The following is an 18,169-nucleotide window of genomic DNA, read 5'->3' as shown; positions in this document are numbered from 1 at the left end:
GAGAGCAGTAGGATGATTAGCTGATTAAGGTCGTGGGGAAATCTGCTTGGTTTAATACTGAAGGGGTAAATGCTCGCGATCAGCTGATTAGTGCATCAGAAAGAGAGTACATACAGTCTTTCTACTTTATGTAACTTTATTTCTGTGCACCCCTTTGAAATCTAAACTTACAGGTTGATTTCCACTTTGTCCCGTGTGCTCTCAGTAACTTTATTTATCTGTTCTTAATGACATTACATCAGGCATTTACGCTAACTGTGATGAGTTTTTAACTGGTTATGAAACAGACTTGGTTTAATACAAATACCCCCGAATGTGACCTACAAAAGCAAACAGACCATCAGCGACAAGATCAACTCTTTCTGTAGAGTTCTTTTTAATGCCTGTCATTGCTGCCATGGGGTCGGACTGTGGCGAGACAGAAAGAGCTTCCTTTTATTTATTTATTTATTTACATTTTCCACAGCAAAGTTTCACAGTGAGTATAGACGGTTAAAAAGAAGTTGGAGGAAGGGCGTTGGTTTAGCTCAGCAGTTAAATCACCCGTCCCGTATACAGAGGCTCAGTCCTCAATGCGGTGGCCCTGGGCTCAAGTACCACACCCTCTCTCCACCTGCTTCTGACACTATCCACTCTCCTCTCTCTCTGAATAATGGCATTGAAGTCCAAATAAATAAATAAGTAAAGAGAAGTAGTAATTTTGTCTGAGAAAACTATACGCACATGTACAGGGAGATCAGCAAAGACTTAAGACGCACAGCTTAGTCCCCAAGGGTCCCCATAAACCTCACAGAATGTAAGGTCCTGTGGCAGAGGCTACTGATCGCAGGCTTGACCCCCGGTTTGTGATCATTTGGTGCATTTGGTCATCCCCCACTCTTTCCCCCCCCAAATGTTGCTGTCCTATCCAATAAAGGCCAAAAAAAAGTAATCTTAAAAAAAGTAATTAATCTATTTTATTATTCCTGCCTCGTGTACAGGAAAAGATCAGCAAAGAAATAAAGCATACTGCTTTATCCACCCGGGTCCCCGAAATCCACACAAAACAGAATATAAGTTCCTCACAGTCGCTTAAACTCAGGTGTTTAAAAAATAACCTGTAAGCAAAGTGCACCGCCCATTACATTAGCTTAACAGTGTCAGAAGAAGATTTACAAACAACAGAGGAACATTTTATCATCACTCTCTGAACTTAATGTCTATTACGGGGAGTCTCAAGATCAGTAGACAACTCATTAAACATGTCATTAACAAATCTGAATGTCTGTGGTGGATCATAAGTTAGGCTGCTTTGTTACTGTGTTTACGTCTTTAAATGTTTTCTGATATATTATTTATACCACATGTTATTTACCTTGTTTGTGTTTTCTATGTTTTGTTTATTCCTTGTATCGATGTTTTTGATGTTTTTGGCTTTGTACAGCACTTTGCTCGGCTGCAGCTGTTTTTAAACATGCTTTATAAATAAAATTATTATTATTAATATTATAAATTGAAAGCTAAATGCTCTTGGCTACTGATTTGAAATGACAAGAGACTAGATTTAGTTTTATAAAAATAGTAGGGCAATATGGCTTTGATTCTTTAGTTTGAGTAATCCTGTGCACAGATCAGATGTACAAATACATAAAGGGTTATTCACTTTAAGAGCATCAGGACCTGTGTCCACTAACAGGATTTTTTTTGTGCTGGCAGCGCCAATGTTTTTCATATAAACCCAGCGCAGTTCAGCGTCCTCAGCGCAAAAACGCAAAAAAAAAACGTTTTCGATGTCACTTTTCCCTCACCGACCAATCAAAATCAACAAGAGGCGGGACTTCAGATAACAATTTTGTCAACAACAATGGCGGAGGAGAAGCTAATCCTTTGGTTTTTTTCCTGGTTACAATTTCCACGTCTCGAGCTGCTGCTAACGCCAGGACATGATTCCTTTTCATTGTTTTTAACTTTTCTTTGTCAAATTTCCGTGAATTAAAGCAAATATTAAGCACACAGAGCGATTTAAAACAGACGTAACAGTCACTAACAAGGGAAGCGGAAGTGCCGCCAGACAACTTTTGTAACCTAGCAACAGTAATCACCGTTGAGAAGCGCTCTGAAATTGAGGTGGTGGGCACTGCCAGCGCAAAAACACTCCGTTAGTGGACACAGGCCCTCAGTGCTGTTTAAACAAGCTGTAGCCTTACTGACCCATAAACCCAAACACACTCTGAGGCTCATTACAGCACAGTGTTCGAATTTTAATCAGAGAAAATGTAACAAAACGACCTTTGTTTTTTTGCAATGTAATTTCCAGCTTTGTGCCCTACTTCCCTCCTTCTCATTTATCTATTTATCTCCCAGTTGATCCTGACCTCCTCATGTTGCCCCCCTCCCCTCCCACCACCCTGCACCTTCTGCCACATCCAGCCTGCGTTCCTCATCGCTCATATCCGGCCAGCTAGCCATTTAGCCCACCCCCCGCTCTGTCCCTCTGCCAGGGGTCCAGCTGGCCAAACGCTTATATTCACATGCTGCCCAAGCTGTGTGGCTGGCCCGTTTCACTGACCATCAGCAGCAGTGGGCTAATGGGTCTTTAGGATGTTCACAGTAACACAGAGTGAAGGGGTGGGATGAGGTGAAGCAGCGAGGTGTCAGCTGAGGATTTCAGGTTTGTGTTTACCTCAAGTCAACTTGAGGAGATTTAATATAGAAAAGTATAAATGTCAGACTGTGTTTGAGTGAATACCACGGCTTGTGCAAAGGATTGGTCTGTTTATGCCGAAGCTCAATCCACTGAAAAACGTCAAAGGTTCCCCCACTGTGACTTCTTGAGAGATGTATCCTGAAGCTAAAAAATATAAAATTGAAAGTGGCCAACACTGTTATGTGAAGCGAACATATTCAAGTATAAAATCATCCATCGGAGCTGGATTGTGTCTCTCGCCATGCTGCAGCCACTGGGGGCATAAACGTAAAATGAAAACAGTGAAACAAAGAAGTACATGTTCTGTCTTTTGACCTCTGGAGAGGTTTATGTAAAGGAGCTCCTTCCAGCTGAGGATGGACTCAACGATGGCGGTGTAGAAGTGCACCATCATTGTCTTTGGCAGGTTGAACTTCTTCAGCTGCCGAGGGACAGCAGAGGATGTACTTCCTGCGGCAGCTGAAGAAGTACACACTATGCCCTTAATGAGGTGCTGGTTTCACTCAACACCCACACACGGAGGCTGAGTCCTTGACCCAGCGCCCCCAGCGTTACCATCTAGCGCACTTCAAGGTAAGTGCACATAGAGCTGTATGGCTTAAAAATAGGACTTCTGAGCATCCTTGGTCGTGCTATGGAAACGGAGAGGGGAAGAAGGATAGTTGTGAGGTGATTAGAGATGCTGGCTGAGAAGGAAAAGTTTGGTGTGTGTATGTGTGTGTGTCGGTGTGTGCGCTGCCTGCAGTCAATAGGGACTTTAAGCAGCGATGGCTGAAGGAACGGCTACGGCCACTGTTCCACTTTGCACACTTCCTGTCCTTGTAGCCCAGCTGTCTACTTATGGAGAAAGACTGGTTTGCTGTAGTCAGTACAACTTTCACGACACGGTCATTTCTTTTATATTGGATTCTACCTTTAGCAGTTGTATGGATTATTAGTATATTTGTACCCGCTAATTTGACTGTTTTTCCTGTTTTTTGTAGACATGTCATCAATTGCCAGCGGTTTTCACAAGAAGCAGAAGTAGCCATTGTTACAAATCATGACATTAGACATTAGTGACGTTAGATTTCTGTCACTACGGCAACCCGATGGAATGTTTCACGGGCACCGTCCCTCAGCCGTCGCTGCTTGAAGTCCCTATTGGTGGAGCTGCTCCGTCACAGTCTCCGACCGCTGGTCCTTTTGCTGCATGTCGTACACACTCTCTCTTCCACATCTCCGACTCTATCCACTGTCCTTTCTAATAAAGAATAAAAGCATTAACAGCGTTAATATACACATAGAAATAATAACTGCCAACCCTTCCTTCTTCTCTAGAGCATATGAGGTCTACTTATTCGGCAAGCCCTGCAGAGACATCTCTAAAATTAAAAAATACTTGAGATAAAAAGGCCTCTTTAAACTTACACCTGGGTAAGAAGAAACCTTTGAGATCAAAGTAGGCTTTGAAAATATCCAACCGTTTCAATGCCTACTTCCTTTCTCTGACACTCTTGTGAAACTAGCTCTCTAGCTTTTTAGCAGCTAGACTCTGCTCAGGCTAAACAGGTGAATAGACAGATTGCTTGCAAGTAGGCTGGTAGTTACGCAGTCAGCAGTCAGGTAAGCCAGGCTGACCAATTTATTCTGACCAAATTGAATAATTGGTCTGAGCTTTTAGAGGCCTCAGAGAGGCGCAGATACACATATTTAATGCAGAATTTCAACAAATCGGACCTAATGAAGGGCTTCTAAAAACTCCTTCTTCTCAGGGGAATTAAAAGGCTGAAATTGGCAGCCTCTATAAACATCAAAAACACCAGACCACTGTGCACAAGAGGTCCATTCACTCTAAAAGTAAGATGATAATGTTTGCTGTGGCCACATGTGGCATTTACAGGATAACAGCAAAGTCGTTTATCCCTAATGTCCCAAGATTCCCCTCAGTCAGATGCTTTTAAGGTGCCATTAACGGACCTGGCGGAAAGCCACTGGGATGGGGAGAAGTAAAAAAAACACAATCATGCTTTTACAGGATGTTTGGTGCTTTTACCTCGTTTTCATCTTATGTGATTATTCCATTGCAATACTTTGATAACATAAGCTAACTGTAAGCTAAGCTAGTGCTAAAAACACGAGTACGTAGAGTTAGTACAGTGAGTGAGTTTGACATGAGTCAAACTATAAAATCAAAATACACGTCAAATACATTTTTCTTAAACATGGTTTCTGTCATTATAGTTAGTTCTTATCATGCTGATTTATGTCCAAATGTTTATTTTAATGAGCTATTTGATGCTGTAAAAAGGATGATTGACAGCTCTGTTGACAAATACGGCTCCTGCAGCCGATCTGTTCAGAAGTAGAGGAGGAATGGTGAGAGGAGACGTAACTAACACCAACACTACAGTTCAATGAGGTTTCCATAACTGTTAATATCTGCTTCAGACCAGCCCCAGTGAGCACTGTTCCGTTGAAAAGATGTTTAAATAACGATTGTGGCCCCCGTTGAAAAGACGTTCAAAACGGACTATTTGAAGACGATTAAATGTTTATGTTTCGAGCAGACTTCACCTGCTTCTGTCACAAGATTCATCACACAATCACACACATATTGAGAATTTTAAAGCCTCACAGCGGCTAAAATGATTGAGGAAGTGAGCAGTTCATCACAGTCACCAACGGAAATTTTCCTGCAAAATAGGTTGTGCTGGATTTGATTTCATGGCGGCTGCATTCGAGTCAAGCACTCAACCCTGTCAGCTACCATGTTCTCTTTGGAGAACACATTTCCGTCAGGTATTACTGGAGTATGTCAGCATCCAGGAGTCGTTCTGCCTTCACAGCCTAAGCACGTGGGCATGCACAGTCTGCTTTTTTCTTCTTCTGTGGAGAAGGTCAAAAACTGCTCCCTTTACAATGTCTCTAAACCTTCTTGTTGACATCACACAGCACATAAAGCGCCGTGTTTATGATTTTTGTATGAAAATGAATGATTTCTGAGAACTGCCATTTCAATCATCACTTCCGTCACCCTCTCAACGCTAAAATTAACAAAATTCTTAAGCAAAAAAGTGTTTCTGTTAGTTGACGTCATATTTTATAAAAAGGTTGTAATTAGATCTCAGATCGTCACTGTGCCGACGTGCGGGATCCTTTCTGTAAGTTAAATGTGTGTTTTAGTCTGTGGAAAGCGAGGTAAGTCAGTAACTCAGTTCTACCAGCTGATCTCTGCTGCACAGAGGAGTGGAGACTCGTCATTGGTTCAACACCGGAGCTCCTGTTGTTCATCTATGCAAACAAAGAAATCATTATCTCTTTCAGGATTAGACACATTGAAGTATGATCTACTGTATTAACATACATGTTTGATAATGATTCAGAAACATTAATAAAAGAAACCAATTATGTTACCATCACAACCGTACGGATGCTTTGTAGCATGTTAATAGGTTTATCTTTAACAGATGGGGCTTTGCAGTCTCTTATTGTTATGGTCACTTCATTAATGGCTGATATAAACGCACTGCTCCAACATGTACAGAACATTGGAGAACATTATGACCGACACATTTTCTATTTGGTGAAATTTAGATTATGGGTTTGGAAGCATGTCGGACTTTTTCTGTCAAAAAGAATTACAATGTTTTTTTTAACCTGTAACTTGAGTATCACTCCACGTCAGATTAACAGGAAATGATCATGTTTCTTTGAGGTGCAGTTATGTGTTATAATAAAGTTGTCTTGGATAGACATCACCGTTAGTGTTTGTATGGGCTGAATCGGGCAGTTGCACTTCCTGTATTTTGTTCCTCAAGGTTGCCGCTCTAATGGTGTTGCTCTGATATTTGTAACCCAGTCCTTGTCCAAGGTTACCATTGTTGCCACTGAGAGCTTTAGCACACCTCTTTGCACAGCCATGGGCCAGCTGCCTTCTGGTTTGCTATATGTTTCATTCTGTTGTTACAGAGTGTAATCTACAGTATATCATGTTTAATATCATGCATCTGGTGCACTCCAAGTTTTGATCTTATCGTGTCTTATTTTATCGTATCGTATTTTATCTGATCTTATCGTGTCTTATTTTATCGTATCGTATTTTATCTGATTTTATCGTGTCTTATTTTATTGTATCGTATTTTATCTGATCTTATCGTGTCTTATTTTATTGTATCGTATTTTATCTGATCTTATCGTGTCTTATTTTATCGTATCGTATTTTATCTGATCTTATCGTGTCTTATTTTATCGTATTTTATCTGATCTTATTGTGTCTTATTTTATCGTATCGTATTTTATCTGATCTTATCGTGTCTTATTTTATCGTATTTTATCTGATCTTATTGTGTCTTATTTTATTGTATCGTATTTTATCTGATCTTATCGTGTCTTATTGTATAAATCTTTTCTTTCCTTTACTTTTGAAAGTGTTTTTTTCCCCTCTATATTGGATGCCATTACTACAGCCATGCTAAGAGGTGATAACGCATCCTGTGAGATTTATTACAAGTTATAAGATGACAAAATGTAACTTCTGTGAGAAACGCTAAATTAATAAACTTTAAAGTATCTTTTTAAGAAAATCCCAGGGCAGTTGGAGCTACACTAGGACAATAACACACTTTTTTAACATTTTTCATATTAAAACACTCCTACAAATAAGTGGGTTTCACATGAAGATACATTTCATAAGTGTTCTAAACTCTTTACAATTATTTTATATGATTCATCTCATGAGTGGGCTTCGGTGAGCGTCAATATGGAGATATCACACCAGACACATTTTAATGAGCCATCAATATTCCCAAACGCGTTTCTCTTCGACTTTGTCAATCTCTTCTCTTTACTCATTTGACCGCCTGTTGGCGTTCGTGTTCACCGGGATTTAATCCTGTTTGAACATCACAATTGCTCATTTGTTTCTCCATGCACAGCTGCGTCCTCTGAATGACATTATGAGTGAAGATGCAGTGTGTCAGATTTCAAAATAAAGGTATTTTTCTTGCAGTGTGTGGAATTTCAAAATAAAGGCATTTTTCTTGCAGTGTGTCGGATTTCAAAATAATAGTATTTTTCTTGCAGTGTGTCGGATTTCAAAATAAAGGTATTTTTCTTGCAGTGTGTCGGATTTCAAAATAAAAGTATTTTTCTTGCAGTGTGTCAGATTTCAAAATAAAGGTATTTTTCATGCAGTGTCGGATTTCAAAATAAAGGCATTTTTCTTGCAGTTTTTAGTCCTTGAAATGTATAAAACTGGAACCTTTGTTTGAGTTTATGATATTTGTTATTCTAAACCATTAAATAAATAACTCCAACAGTGTACTATTTATACGTTTTCAATATATTTTCCACTTCTTGATGTTTTCTTTTGTACAGAGTTGGTACATTTTTATAAATTTTAGTCTACAGTGAAATGCTCCTTTTAACAAATACAGAATGGCAGCTCTTGAAAACATACCGACATGGTAGTAAAATCTACATTTCTTTAAAACTTTTAAAATACACACATGTACAGCATATATCATACATACATATAGACAGAGTTCAGAGTACGATTTGTGTTGTTGTTTTGCTGATGCGGCGTCCTTCCTTCAGGGCGCACTGGTCCCGTATGCTTCTCCTTTGATTGTTTAAGGCAAAGAGGGAATACAATGGGATGCCAAGACCGCAACATAACGTCTTCTTTTTCACTGTGACCTTCATCGTGTTTTTTCACCTTGAATCTGCGAGCGTACAGTGCTGCAGGCATGTATGAGGCAGTTTAACCACTTAGTCTTAGGACAACAAGGCAGAGAAGTGCAGGGAAAGTTGTTGCTGGAAATTAAACACAATCCCGTCTTTTTTAATCCTGAATTGGGAAAAAAACCTGCTGCATTTGTGTGTTCAATTAATAGTTTTTAATCTTCTCTTCTCTCTGTGTTGTGCTTGTTGTTGAGTCAGTGAATCTATTGGAAAAATGCTCCAAGCAGGCAACATTTTTCCTGAGTTTCTTCATAAATGACAGAATGACAACAAAAAAAAAAAGAAATATACAAAACCCCGACCAATAACATCCTAAAAATAAACCAGATCATACTGAAAAGAAAGAGATATGAGTACATGTTTTCTCCCCCGGAGTCCACAGAGGGAGAGGTTCCTTTAATAATATCTGATATTAACTATTGTGTGCTTCATAAGCTGGGCTGACTCTCAGACCTGAAACATCGAGCACAATCAGCTCAGAGCAGTGACACTGTCACCGCTGGTACCGAATAACACACTCTGATAAATATGTACACACAGACAAACATACACAATCAAATGTGGGTAGATAAGTAGAAAAAAATGGTCTTTTTCTCCAGGGTTATCTGCATTCATCCACTCCTGGCCGCTCTCCATGTCGGAGGGGAAAACTGCGTGATCTTTGTCACCTCAATCTTTAATTTGTCTCCCTCTCCTGCAGCCGTGGATGAGCCGGGGCACCGCCATCAGGGCGGCTGCTGTTTATACGTTAGTCTCCAGCCCGTTCATGTCTACGGCGCAGTGGTCCTTGTCCCTGTGCTCTCTCTTGTGGTGAGAGGAGTGAGCGTGTTTCTTCTTCTCTATCGGCCTGATCCCCTCCTCCAGCTGGATGAGCCGGGCCACGTCCGGGCTGAGGTGGTCCTGCTTGCTGCCCGGCGGAGGCGGCTGGTAGCATCCGTTCTTCTGGTTCTGGTAGGTCATCATCTGCTGGATGCTTATCATGGGTTTAGTTTCACAGATCAGAGGCACCTGGTGGGTGAAAGGATCACAGAGAAGAAGTTAGTAAAAAGACTCATTTGTGCCAGAAAACAAAAAGTGACTGTGAAGATAAAATGTGTTCTCCTGCTGGTAACATTCAGTTCCTGTGAATCCACATAACTAACGATTTGGCATGATCCCGTAACCCCTCCCACCTGGTGAAGGAAGCCCAACAGAGCCTCTTCTCCCTCAGAAAACCCAGAGCAGACTCTGATGAACTGTTACAGAGGAGCCATAGAAAGTCTCTTCTATCACTCTGCAACTGTGTGGTATGCCAGCTGCACTGCGCAGAACAGGAAGGCCTTGGCCCGGTGGGTCAAAACAGCTCAAAGCAGAGCTCCCAGACCTGGACACTGTGTATGCTTTCAGCCTCCACAAAGCAGCATCAGTAATGACCCAACCCACCCAGGACACGGTCTGTTGGTCCGCTTCATCAGGTCAGAGATACAGGAGCATAATAACACGGACTCACTGACTGCAGAGCTGTAGCATCCATCACCCCCTCCTACACACACACACACACACACACACACACACACACACACCTTCTAAAGCTCCTGAAACTGATTGAACAGGCACTTTTTATTGTACAACATCAGCCTGACATTTTGTACTATAAACCGCTGCTGCCATTCATTTATTTAAACATTAGTTGGCCTGTGAGTCACCAAACATAATGTAGTTGTATCTCTACAATGACAATACAGGGTGTTGATCTTAACTCTAAATGATGAATGACAAAGCTACAGGCAGGGCGACCCTGACACTTGATTTCACCTGTGTACTAGATGAAATGTAAAAAATAAAACTTTTTTACCCATAACCAATCATTTATTTAAAGGAAGCTCTGATCTGTTCCTGAAGCCAAGGTTAGGAGACGCACACAAATACACAAGAAATACGAGAAGGAAAATGTGTGCCAACACAGTAGTTTACTTTCTTACTGAGAGTCAAGGGTGAAGTTTTCATTGTAACATTGGTGGGGACAAAAACTCTTAATTTATTTAATTAAAAGATTTTTCTGTCAAGATTTAAAATATGATTATTCATGTCATTATATCTGCTGGTAGTGTCGGGGGAGTCTCGCTGACAGAGAGTGAGGACAGAATGATTTCTGACCCTGCCTCATGAAGGAATTATGAATCACAAACAAATGATAATTGTTTCATCACTGCTTGAAACTGAAAAGAATAAACTACTTTACTATGTGAACTGTCTTTATCTCCACCTCAGTAACTTGTACTTGTAGCAGTGAATAGGTTTGATCCTTTATTTTATCCATTAATTATAACTGATAAACGTAACTTCTGTTACGTCTTCTGTTTTCATTTCAAATGTCCCACTGCAGCAAAAGACATCAGGGCAGCAAGTTTAATTAACTTAGTATGTATAATATTCAAATGTGTGTATAATATTAAAATTAACTGGACAGGAAATGGACAGCGCGGCGGCAGCACAAAAAGTGGTCATTTGATTATGAGACATGTTGTTCCGCTGCATTTCAGTTCAGTGAAGTGTGTGAACTGAACAGTAGGAGTCCTTGTTCACAGTGACAGAGTGATGGCTGTCTCATGCACGACTCCTCCACAGGTTGACAGTGCAACGGTTGCACATATCATATATTCATTTTTGGACAAAATCATTGGTAGGAACAATTCAGTAACTTCCTATAATTGGTAGGGACGTGTCCACCCCATACCATCCCTACCCAATGCTACGCCCTCGCTGAGAGTTAGACGATAAGATCGATATCACACGGTCTGTGTTTTATCTAGAGCTAGAGTGGGGGGTAATTAGCCTAGCTTAGCATAACATTTGTGAGGGATACAGCAAGTCTAACTGTGAGTTTAGATAGACACACATTTAAAGAAGTAAAGAAAAAGTTCAGTGCTTTTTTATATATCTGATTTATAGACATGCACAGGCATGTCTTGGCCCGCCTCCTCCTGTTTCCTTTCCTTCCTCTCCTTAGCTGTGTCCCAGTTCAGGGGCTGCAGCCAGGCTGCGAAGGACGCATTTGAAGGCTGATTGTGTCTCAGTGTGGCATCGAAGGCTGTCCAATATCGAAGGCAACTTCAGATGCGTCCTCCTTTTCCCGGGACGCGAAGGATCCATTGGGAGCATCCTTCGCGGCCCAACGTATCCCAAGATTCATTGCGCACCAGTAGAAACGAGATGGCGGAGATGCCTCAGGTGGCGTGAAAGGGCTCGCTCCTCTCTCACAGTGCAGAGTGTATTTTACGTGAGTGTTTCTGTATTCAACGTAGATCGCGCAATTCTGATGAGAAGTGGGGCTGACAGCCCGTAGCACCACTACAGCATAATTTCATATCTCAGAGTTGATTGGCTATCTGTCTGGCGCGGCGGCGACATGTATCGACAAGAAGAGGGACGACACGTTTATCTTAACTAATGCCAGCTAGCTTGAGAAAATGAACGAAGCGGATTTCATACTCGCCTTTCCCGACGCTCAGCTCTGGTGAGTGAAAGCGTATTTTATCATCCTGCCTTTGTGCTGATGGTTCCAGCATTGGCCATAATGTTGTGCTGGATCGATTTATATAGATGGTGACAGAATGGCATAGTTGCCTTCACGTTTCTGTGGCCTTCAGTGTGTTGAGCTCTTTGCTGTTTATTTATTTATTCATTTCTTCTGAGCTCGGTTGTGTCGGCTTAAATATTACATATTTAATTCAGGCTTGTGACAGTGGTGATGCAACTTGTTTATGCGCTCTGTCTTCTGCGACATCCCGTCTGCGAAAATACACACTTGACCAATGAAATCTTTTGCTTTCTATGATGTCACATTTTCAAACCTTGTCCCAGGCTGAAATAAATATGTGTGTCTTTGGATCGCTATAAGGCCTGGGTATGGGGATGATGGTTAGGTGCGCCTTTACACACAGGTGAGGCAGAGACACACTCTGATCCAAGTATTACACAGTGGACTAAAATGGCATATATCTTTATATATAGGCTCAAATTAGATCGCCTGCCAAAGTGAGAGCATGGTAGTGCTTCACAGACAATCTCCTCCAGCAAACAATCACTACAGTCATTGACGTTTCCATACCTGTGAACGTTAACCTCAGACCAACACGGAGAAGCTGTTCTGCTGTTAAACACGCCGGCGAGCAAGATCCTTGCTGTTTTCGGTAAGAGTGCCTTTTGGTTAGCCGAAGTGGCTACGGCGGCGCCACCCGCCCATCTCTACTGCGCAGCTCTGGCTCCATATGATCTAACCATGGCAAGATGGCAGTGCCTATCACAGGGGCTATTTTGGCATCACTTTCGTACAATGGGAGCAGATGGAGACGTCCATCTATATATAAAGTCATTGGTATGTAGCCTTTCTGTTGAGGTAGCTGGTGCCCCCCCCCATTTTGTACATGTAAAAACGCCACTGCTAAAAGCTAGCGTTACACGTTTTAAAAATAATGAAACAAATTATCTTTAAAATGATAGGTTGTTGGTTGACATTAGTTATGATAGCTAGTTAGCCCGCTAGCTACCTGTTGCTATGCGTCAGGAGCCGCCCTTGGCGACCGGGTTTAAGGGCGGAACAGCTGGTGTTTGGTCTTAGTGGTTTACACAGGCTACAAATGGCTCATTCTCAGTAGACCGCGTCCTTCGAAGGACGCTGCCCCTGCACAGCTCTTTCATCTTCTGATCCCTCAACAAGAATGCGAATAAGCCTTTTCACAAGAATGTTAAACTACTCTTTTAAATCTGCTTCAATTCAATCTTTCATTTTTTCAAAGAGGACATTAACAGGATGGTTTGCAGCCTCAGAATTCACAGGTTTATTCACACATTCGTCCTTGCATGTGCTCACCTGCTCGCCTTCTTTGACAAAGTCCTTTCTGCAGATGTGAGCCATTATGCCTGTGGCCAGGGCATCACCCATCACGTTGACCATGGTCCTGAATCTATCCCTGGATGATGAAATAAAAAGTCAGTCACTGCTGATGAAACCTTGAGAAACAGGATATAATAAATAATCTAAAAGGCATGTTATTGAAGTGCTAATGAAGTTGATTTGCGCAATGCGGAGGGTATAGAAGGAAGGAAGAGTCTATGGTATGTAATTACTGGAGGACACTTAAATGTCATAACCACTTGTGACTAGGTGGCCTTGATTGCGTTCAGCAGGAGAGGTCAACCCTTCACTTACAAAGCCCAGTCAACAGCTATGATGAGAGTGATGTCATCGGTCGGCAGACCCACGGAGGTCAGCACGATCACCATCGTTACCAGTCCGGCCTGCGGGATCCCAGCGGCGCCGATGCTGGCTGCAGTGGCCGTGATGCTGAGAGGACAGAGAGAGGAGAAAGCTTTTTAACGTTCAGTCCTCATCAAAGGTCTTTATCGCTCTAAACCTAGTAAGTGAAAGATCAGTTTTTCTTTGGGATAAACGCAGAGGTAAAAGAATTAAGTATTTCTAATTCATGCTTCGTTACCCTTTCAAAGTGCAACAAGCACAACAGTACATTTATAAGACAGCTGATTCATATTTGACACAAAACACATTATCTGCTTACAAAAAGGTTATCCATTTCTGTGCTGAGGACCGACTACCCATCAACCATTTTGACCTTGTGTCACTCAAGTAGCCTCCTCAAACAGATTTTCTTATATTGCAGGGAGGTGATGATGTCAGACTGGTTAGCTTGACACTTCTGACCTAAAACTGTCATCCTGTATTGTTGTTGTTGGTTGTGTGACAGGGAGCGATGAGGAAAATTGTTCAAGGTAAGTGATCATTCTCAGAGTCCACTTCACACTCATCCCATCCCGGAAAGCATATTTATTAGATTAGATTACGTTAGAGCAGTTGAAAAAACACATTTAGAAAAAATTCCTAATACTTCTGTTCAGTGGCGTAACTATCGTTGATGCAGGTAATGCACTTGCATAGGGCCCGCGGCAGATAAGGGCCGGGAATCGGATGGACCGGCTGTTGTTTTGAAGCTGCATTCTCACACTTCTTTCATCCGTCGCTGACAGTACGTCCTGCTACATCTGATAGTGAGATTGTGGGATTGAGCAAGCTCCTGGTGAGCAGCGCACAGGGCATATGAAATGCCATCTATTAACATTAGCATGTGAAAATTTTATCTCTCAGACAAAACCCTGAATGAATGGGCAAAGCATTCACACCTAGGATAAGATGAAACCCCAGCATGATTTTGTACAATTTGTTATTATTTTGGTTTCAGGAGAGACAATGCAAAAATAACACAGGCACAGTTTAAAATATGTGCAACAGCAGAAAGACAGGCAGTGTTAGTTATAGCTAATAAGCACATTTAAATATGTATTTATCACGCCTTATTTTGTCATCACACTATGACATTACACATTATCAACCGACCAAGTAATCTGATTGGACAAGAGGCATTCCATGAGTGCTGATATAGAGTATAACATCACTGGGACTTTTAACTATGTTTCTGACTCCGCCTCAGCCAGTTCTTGATACTGCTAATCATATTAAAGTAAATAGTCTTTGTCTAGATTGATTAAGTTGGTATCAGGCCCTCAACTAGTTTCACTGGTTACATGATAAATTGACACATGCAGATCCATCCATCCATTATCTATACCGCTTATCCTCGTGGGGGGCTGGAGCCTATCCCAGGGGGGTAGGGGGAGGGAGTACACCCTGGACTGGTTGCCAGTCAATCACAGGGCTGACACATAGAGACAGACAACCTTTCGCACTCACATTCACACCTATTGGCAATTTAGAGTCACCAATTAACCTTACGAGTCTGTCTTTGGACAGTGGGAGGAAGCCAGAGTACTCAGAGGGAACCCACGCATGCACGTTTTGAACCGGTGACCTTGTAGCTGTGAGGCAACAGCGCTAACCACTGAACCACACACATGCAGATAAATGTTGATATTACAAAGTAGCTGGTGTGCTTTAATGTGTAGACATACAACAGCAGCTAGGCTTCTTACTGGTTTTAACAGACGACATAACATCACCCCAGTCCTGGCTTCTCTGCATTGGCTTCCAGTTACTTTTAGAATTGATTTTAAGATTTTACTGATCACTTAAAGCACACATGGGTTTGGCTCCAAGCTATATCACAGAGTTGTTGACACCATACGAGCCAGTCTGTAGCCTTAGATCTCAGGTGGGGGCCTTCTGGTCGTTCCAAAGTCGAGGCTTAAAACCAAAGGGGATCGTGCCTTTGCCGTCACGGCCCCTCGGCTTTGGAACAACCTGCTTGAGGAGATAAAGCTCGCAAAATCGGTGACATATTTTAAATCTCTTCTTAAAACTCACTTTTATAGACTTGCTTTTATGTGATGTTGTCTTCTTATTGGCTTTTATCTATCTTTTCAAAATTGTTATTTCACTTTATTCTTCCTTTATCATCTTTTTATTTGCTTTTACTTCTTTTATGTCCTTTAATTGTTTTATCATTTTTTTTGTTGTTTTTACAGCTCTTATTTCTCTTTTTGCTTCATTTCTTCTCTTTTATCTTGTTTAGCTATTTTATTTCTATTTATTGTTTCTACTTCGTCTTGCTTTGTCCCCTTGGTCTCAGGCCTGGCCATGTTGTGTGGGTTCTCCTATTGTTGGGTTCTGTGCTTTGCCTGTTTTTGTGATCTGCTGGTTTTATGATTTGCTTGTTTTCCTGTTTTGCGTTGCTTCGTTGTCAAAGCACTTTGTAAACTCTTGTTTTGAAAGGTGCTATATAAATAAATAAAGTTATTATTAACAGTCCACTTCAAGACAGATTTAAAATTATTAAATCTTTTGTTACTTATTACTTTTTACTACTATATATCACGAAGAAGTGATGTATAAAAGCAATATTACACTACAGGATGTGTTGTTATACAGAACATCAGCACAGCTGTTATCTATCACCTAATAACAGCCGTGCTGATATTCAGTATAACAGCACTCTCTCTTTTGTGTGACATTGCTTAATCACAGATATACCTCATGTCACGCAGGCTCACATGTCAGCCTTTTAAGTTATATTTTTTTATTATTCAGGGTTTTTCTGGCCAAATCACAAAGTTTCCTCATAGTTCTAAATGTTTTAAGGCCTCGTACCAGTCCACAGTGCTTGAGTTTTAAAACTGCCTTAAACATTATATTGCTAATTCACCTATATATTGCTACAGTGTATATTATGATAAATTTACAATCTGAAAGATGCTATTTAAAACCAAGCATACCTTTTAACTGTTCTTTACTCAAGTGAAATTTACTTGTAACAGAATATGTTTACATTATAGCTTTACAGTTTTTAATTTACTAAAGTATTTAAATACTTCCATCGCTGTGTACGAGGAATTAGAGCTATAGAGAGAATGATTGAGCTGATATTCTGTCTGAGACCTTAGACCTTGAGCTCATACTGACAAACTGTCCCTGCCGGGGAGGTTGGGGTTTGGGTTAGCATGCAGATGGAGCAGCTCCATGGTCCGCAGCCAAACGGCACGGGAACAGGGCGCAGCGAGAGGCAAAAATTATTATAATTCTGGCGTGACAAGGGAGATGAGTAATACAGGTCATATGGGTTTTACCGCCAAGGGATTATGAGGGAATGGGCACAGACTGCAGCCATGAGGAGAGGTCTGCTTAATGTTATTACAGTCGGACATAAAATCAGAGGATGGACAGGACATTTTCCAGGACCTGGACGGGACACAGGTGCAGTGGTTGAAAGATAAAAGCAGGCAGTGTTTTGGGAGCAGGACTGGTGGTATTTTTGTTTGTGTGTGTGTGTGTGTGTGTGTGTGTCCGGGGCTTCCAGACTGATTTAGCAGAAATCAGATCAGACTAAGAAGCTCATATGAGGCGTAATCTGTGTGACATTTACATATATGTGTAAATCCCATAATATTTTTTATTAATTCAGAATTAAACTAAAAGTGTGACGTTAGATTAATTCACATGTTGCACACAAGACACAAACAAGTACACCTGCACTGTTTTTGACCTAGATGAAATTTGTTTATATTGTCTGACATTTACATTGTCTAAATAGCAGATCAGACAAACGTCGGGAGAGTTATCAACGGGGATAATTTCAAAGGAATAGTTTGGGAGATGCTTGCAGGGAGTTAGACGAGGTCAAAAGAATGAACATTTGAAGCAGAAAAATCTCCTCTCTCATGATCACCTAAACTTTAATTACGGTTCATTAAATGTTCTGAAGTGAGCCAGCCTCACCTGATTGTGATGATCTGTCCAAAGTCAAGCTCATAATTGTTCACTTGGGCGATGAAGATGGCTGCCACGGCCTCGTACAGCGCCGTGCCGTCCATGTTGATGGTGGCTCCTACAGGCAGCACGAAGCGGATGATGCGTCGGTCGATGTGGTTGTTCTCGAGGAGGCACTTGAAGGTGATAGGCAGAGTGGCAGAGCTGCAGCAGAAAAGAATACATATTTACAGACACTGACACAAGCAATGCAACCAATGGTACAACATTTAGGGAACACGTATAAAGGTCTAGTAAATTTTTAAAAAAATAAGCCAAAAAGAGTTGTAAATAGATTAAATGAATACCTACAGCCATACATAAGTTAAGAACAGTGCTATATAAATAAAAGTAAACATTATTATCATTATTATTAGGTTGATTATAAGCTGAATATACTAAACATTTAAAAAGTATTCTTAAAATATAAATGAAATAATAAGAGTTTCAGAAATGGTTGACCAAAGGAGCAAGAGCCAGAATGCATGAATATGTCAACATCTGTC

The 18,169-nt window shown here is 41.1% G+C and overlaps 1 protein-coding gene across 2 annotated transcripts in view; it reads right to left on the bottom strand.

Moving 5' to 3' along the window:
* Positions 1 to 9,151: 9,151 nt before the first annotated feature.
* The window catches only part of slc1a7a (solute carrier family 1 member 7a), a 47,781-nt gene continuing 38,763 nt past the window's right edge, over positions 9,152 to 18,169 (bottom strand). Inside the window, exons 8-11 of one of the 2 annotated variants that reach the window (XM_069684464.1) lie at positions 17,634 to 17,828; positions 13,602 to 13,736; positions 13,258 to 13,362; positions 9,152 to 9,419 (exon numbers count right to left, since the gene is read on the bottom strand). In XM_069684464.1, coding sequence (XP_069540565.1) covers positions 9,152 to 9,419; positions 13,258 to 13,362; positions 13,602 to 13,736; positions 17,634 to 17,828 — 703 coding nt within the window. The remainder of the gene's footprint in view (positions 9,420 to 13,257; positions 13,363 to 13,601; positions 13,737 to 17,633; positions 17,829 to 18,169) is intronic. The other variant, XM_069684465.1, reaches the window with a different exon arrangement.

This window comes from Semicossyphus pulcher, unplaced genomic scaffold (genome assembly GCF_022749685.1).
Source record: "Semicossyphus pulcher isolate SPU_LCO1_2020_fin unplaced genomic scaffold, fSemPul1.0.p SCAF_7, whole genome shotgun sequence".
NCBI lineage: Eukaryota > Metazoa > Chordata > Actinopteri > Labriformes > Labridae > Semicossyphus > Semicossyphus pulcher.
Note: the sequence above shows the minus strand (reverse complement) of the source record. Positions and strands in the feature narration are given on the sequence as shown.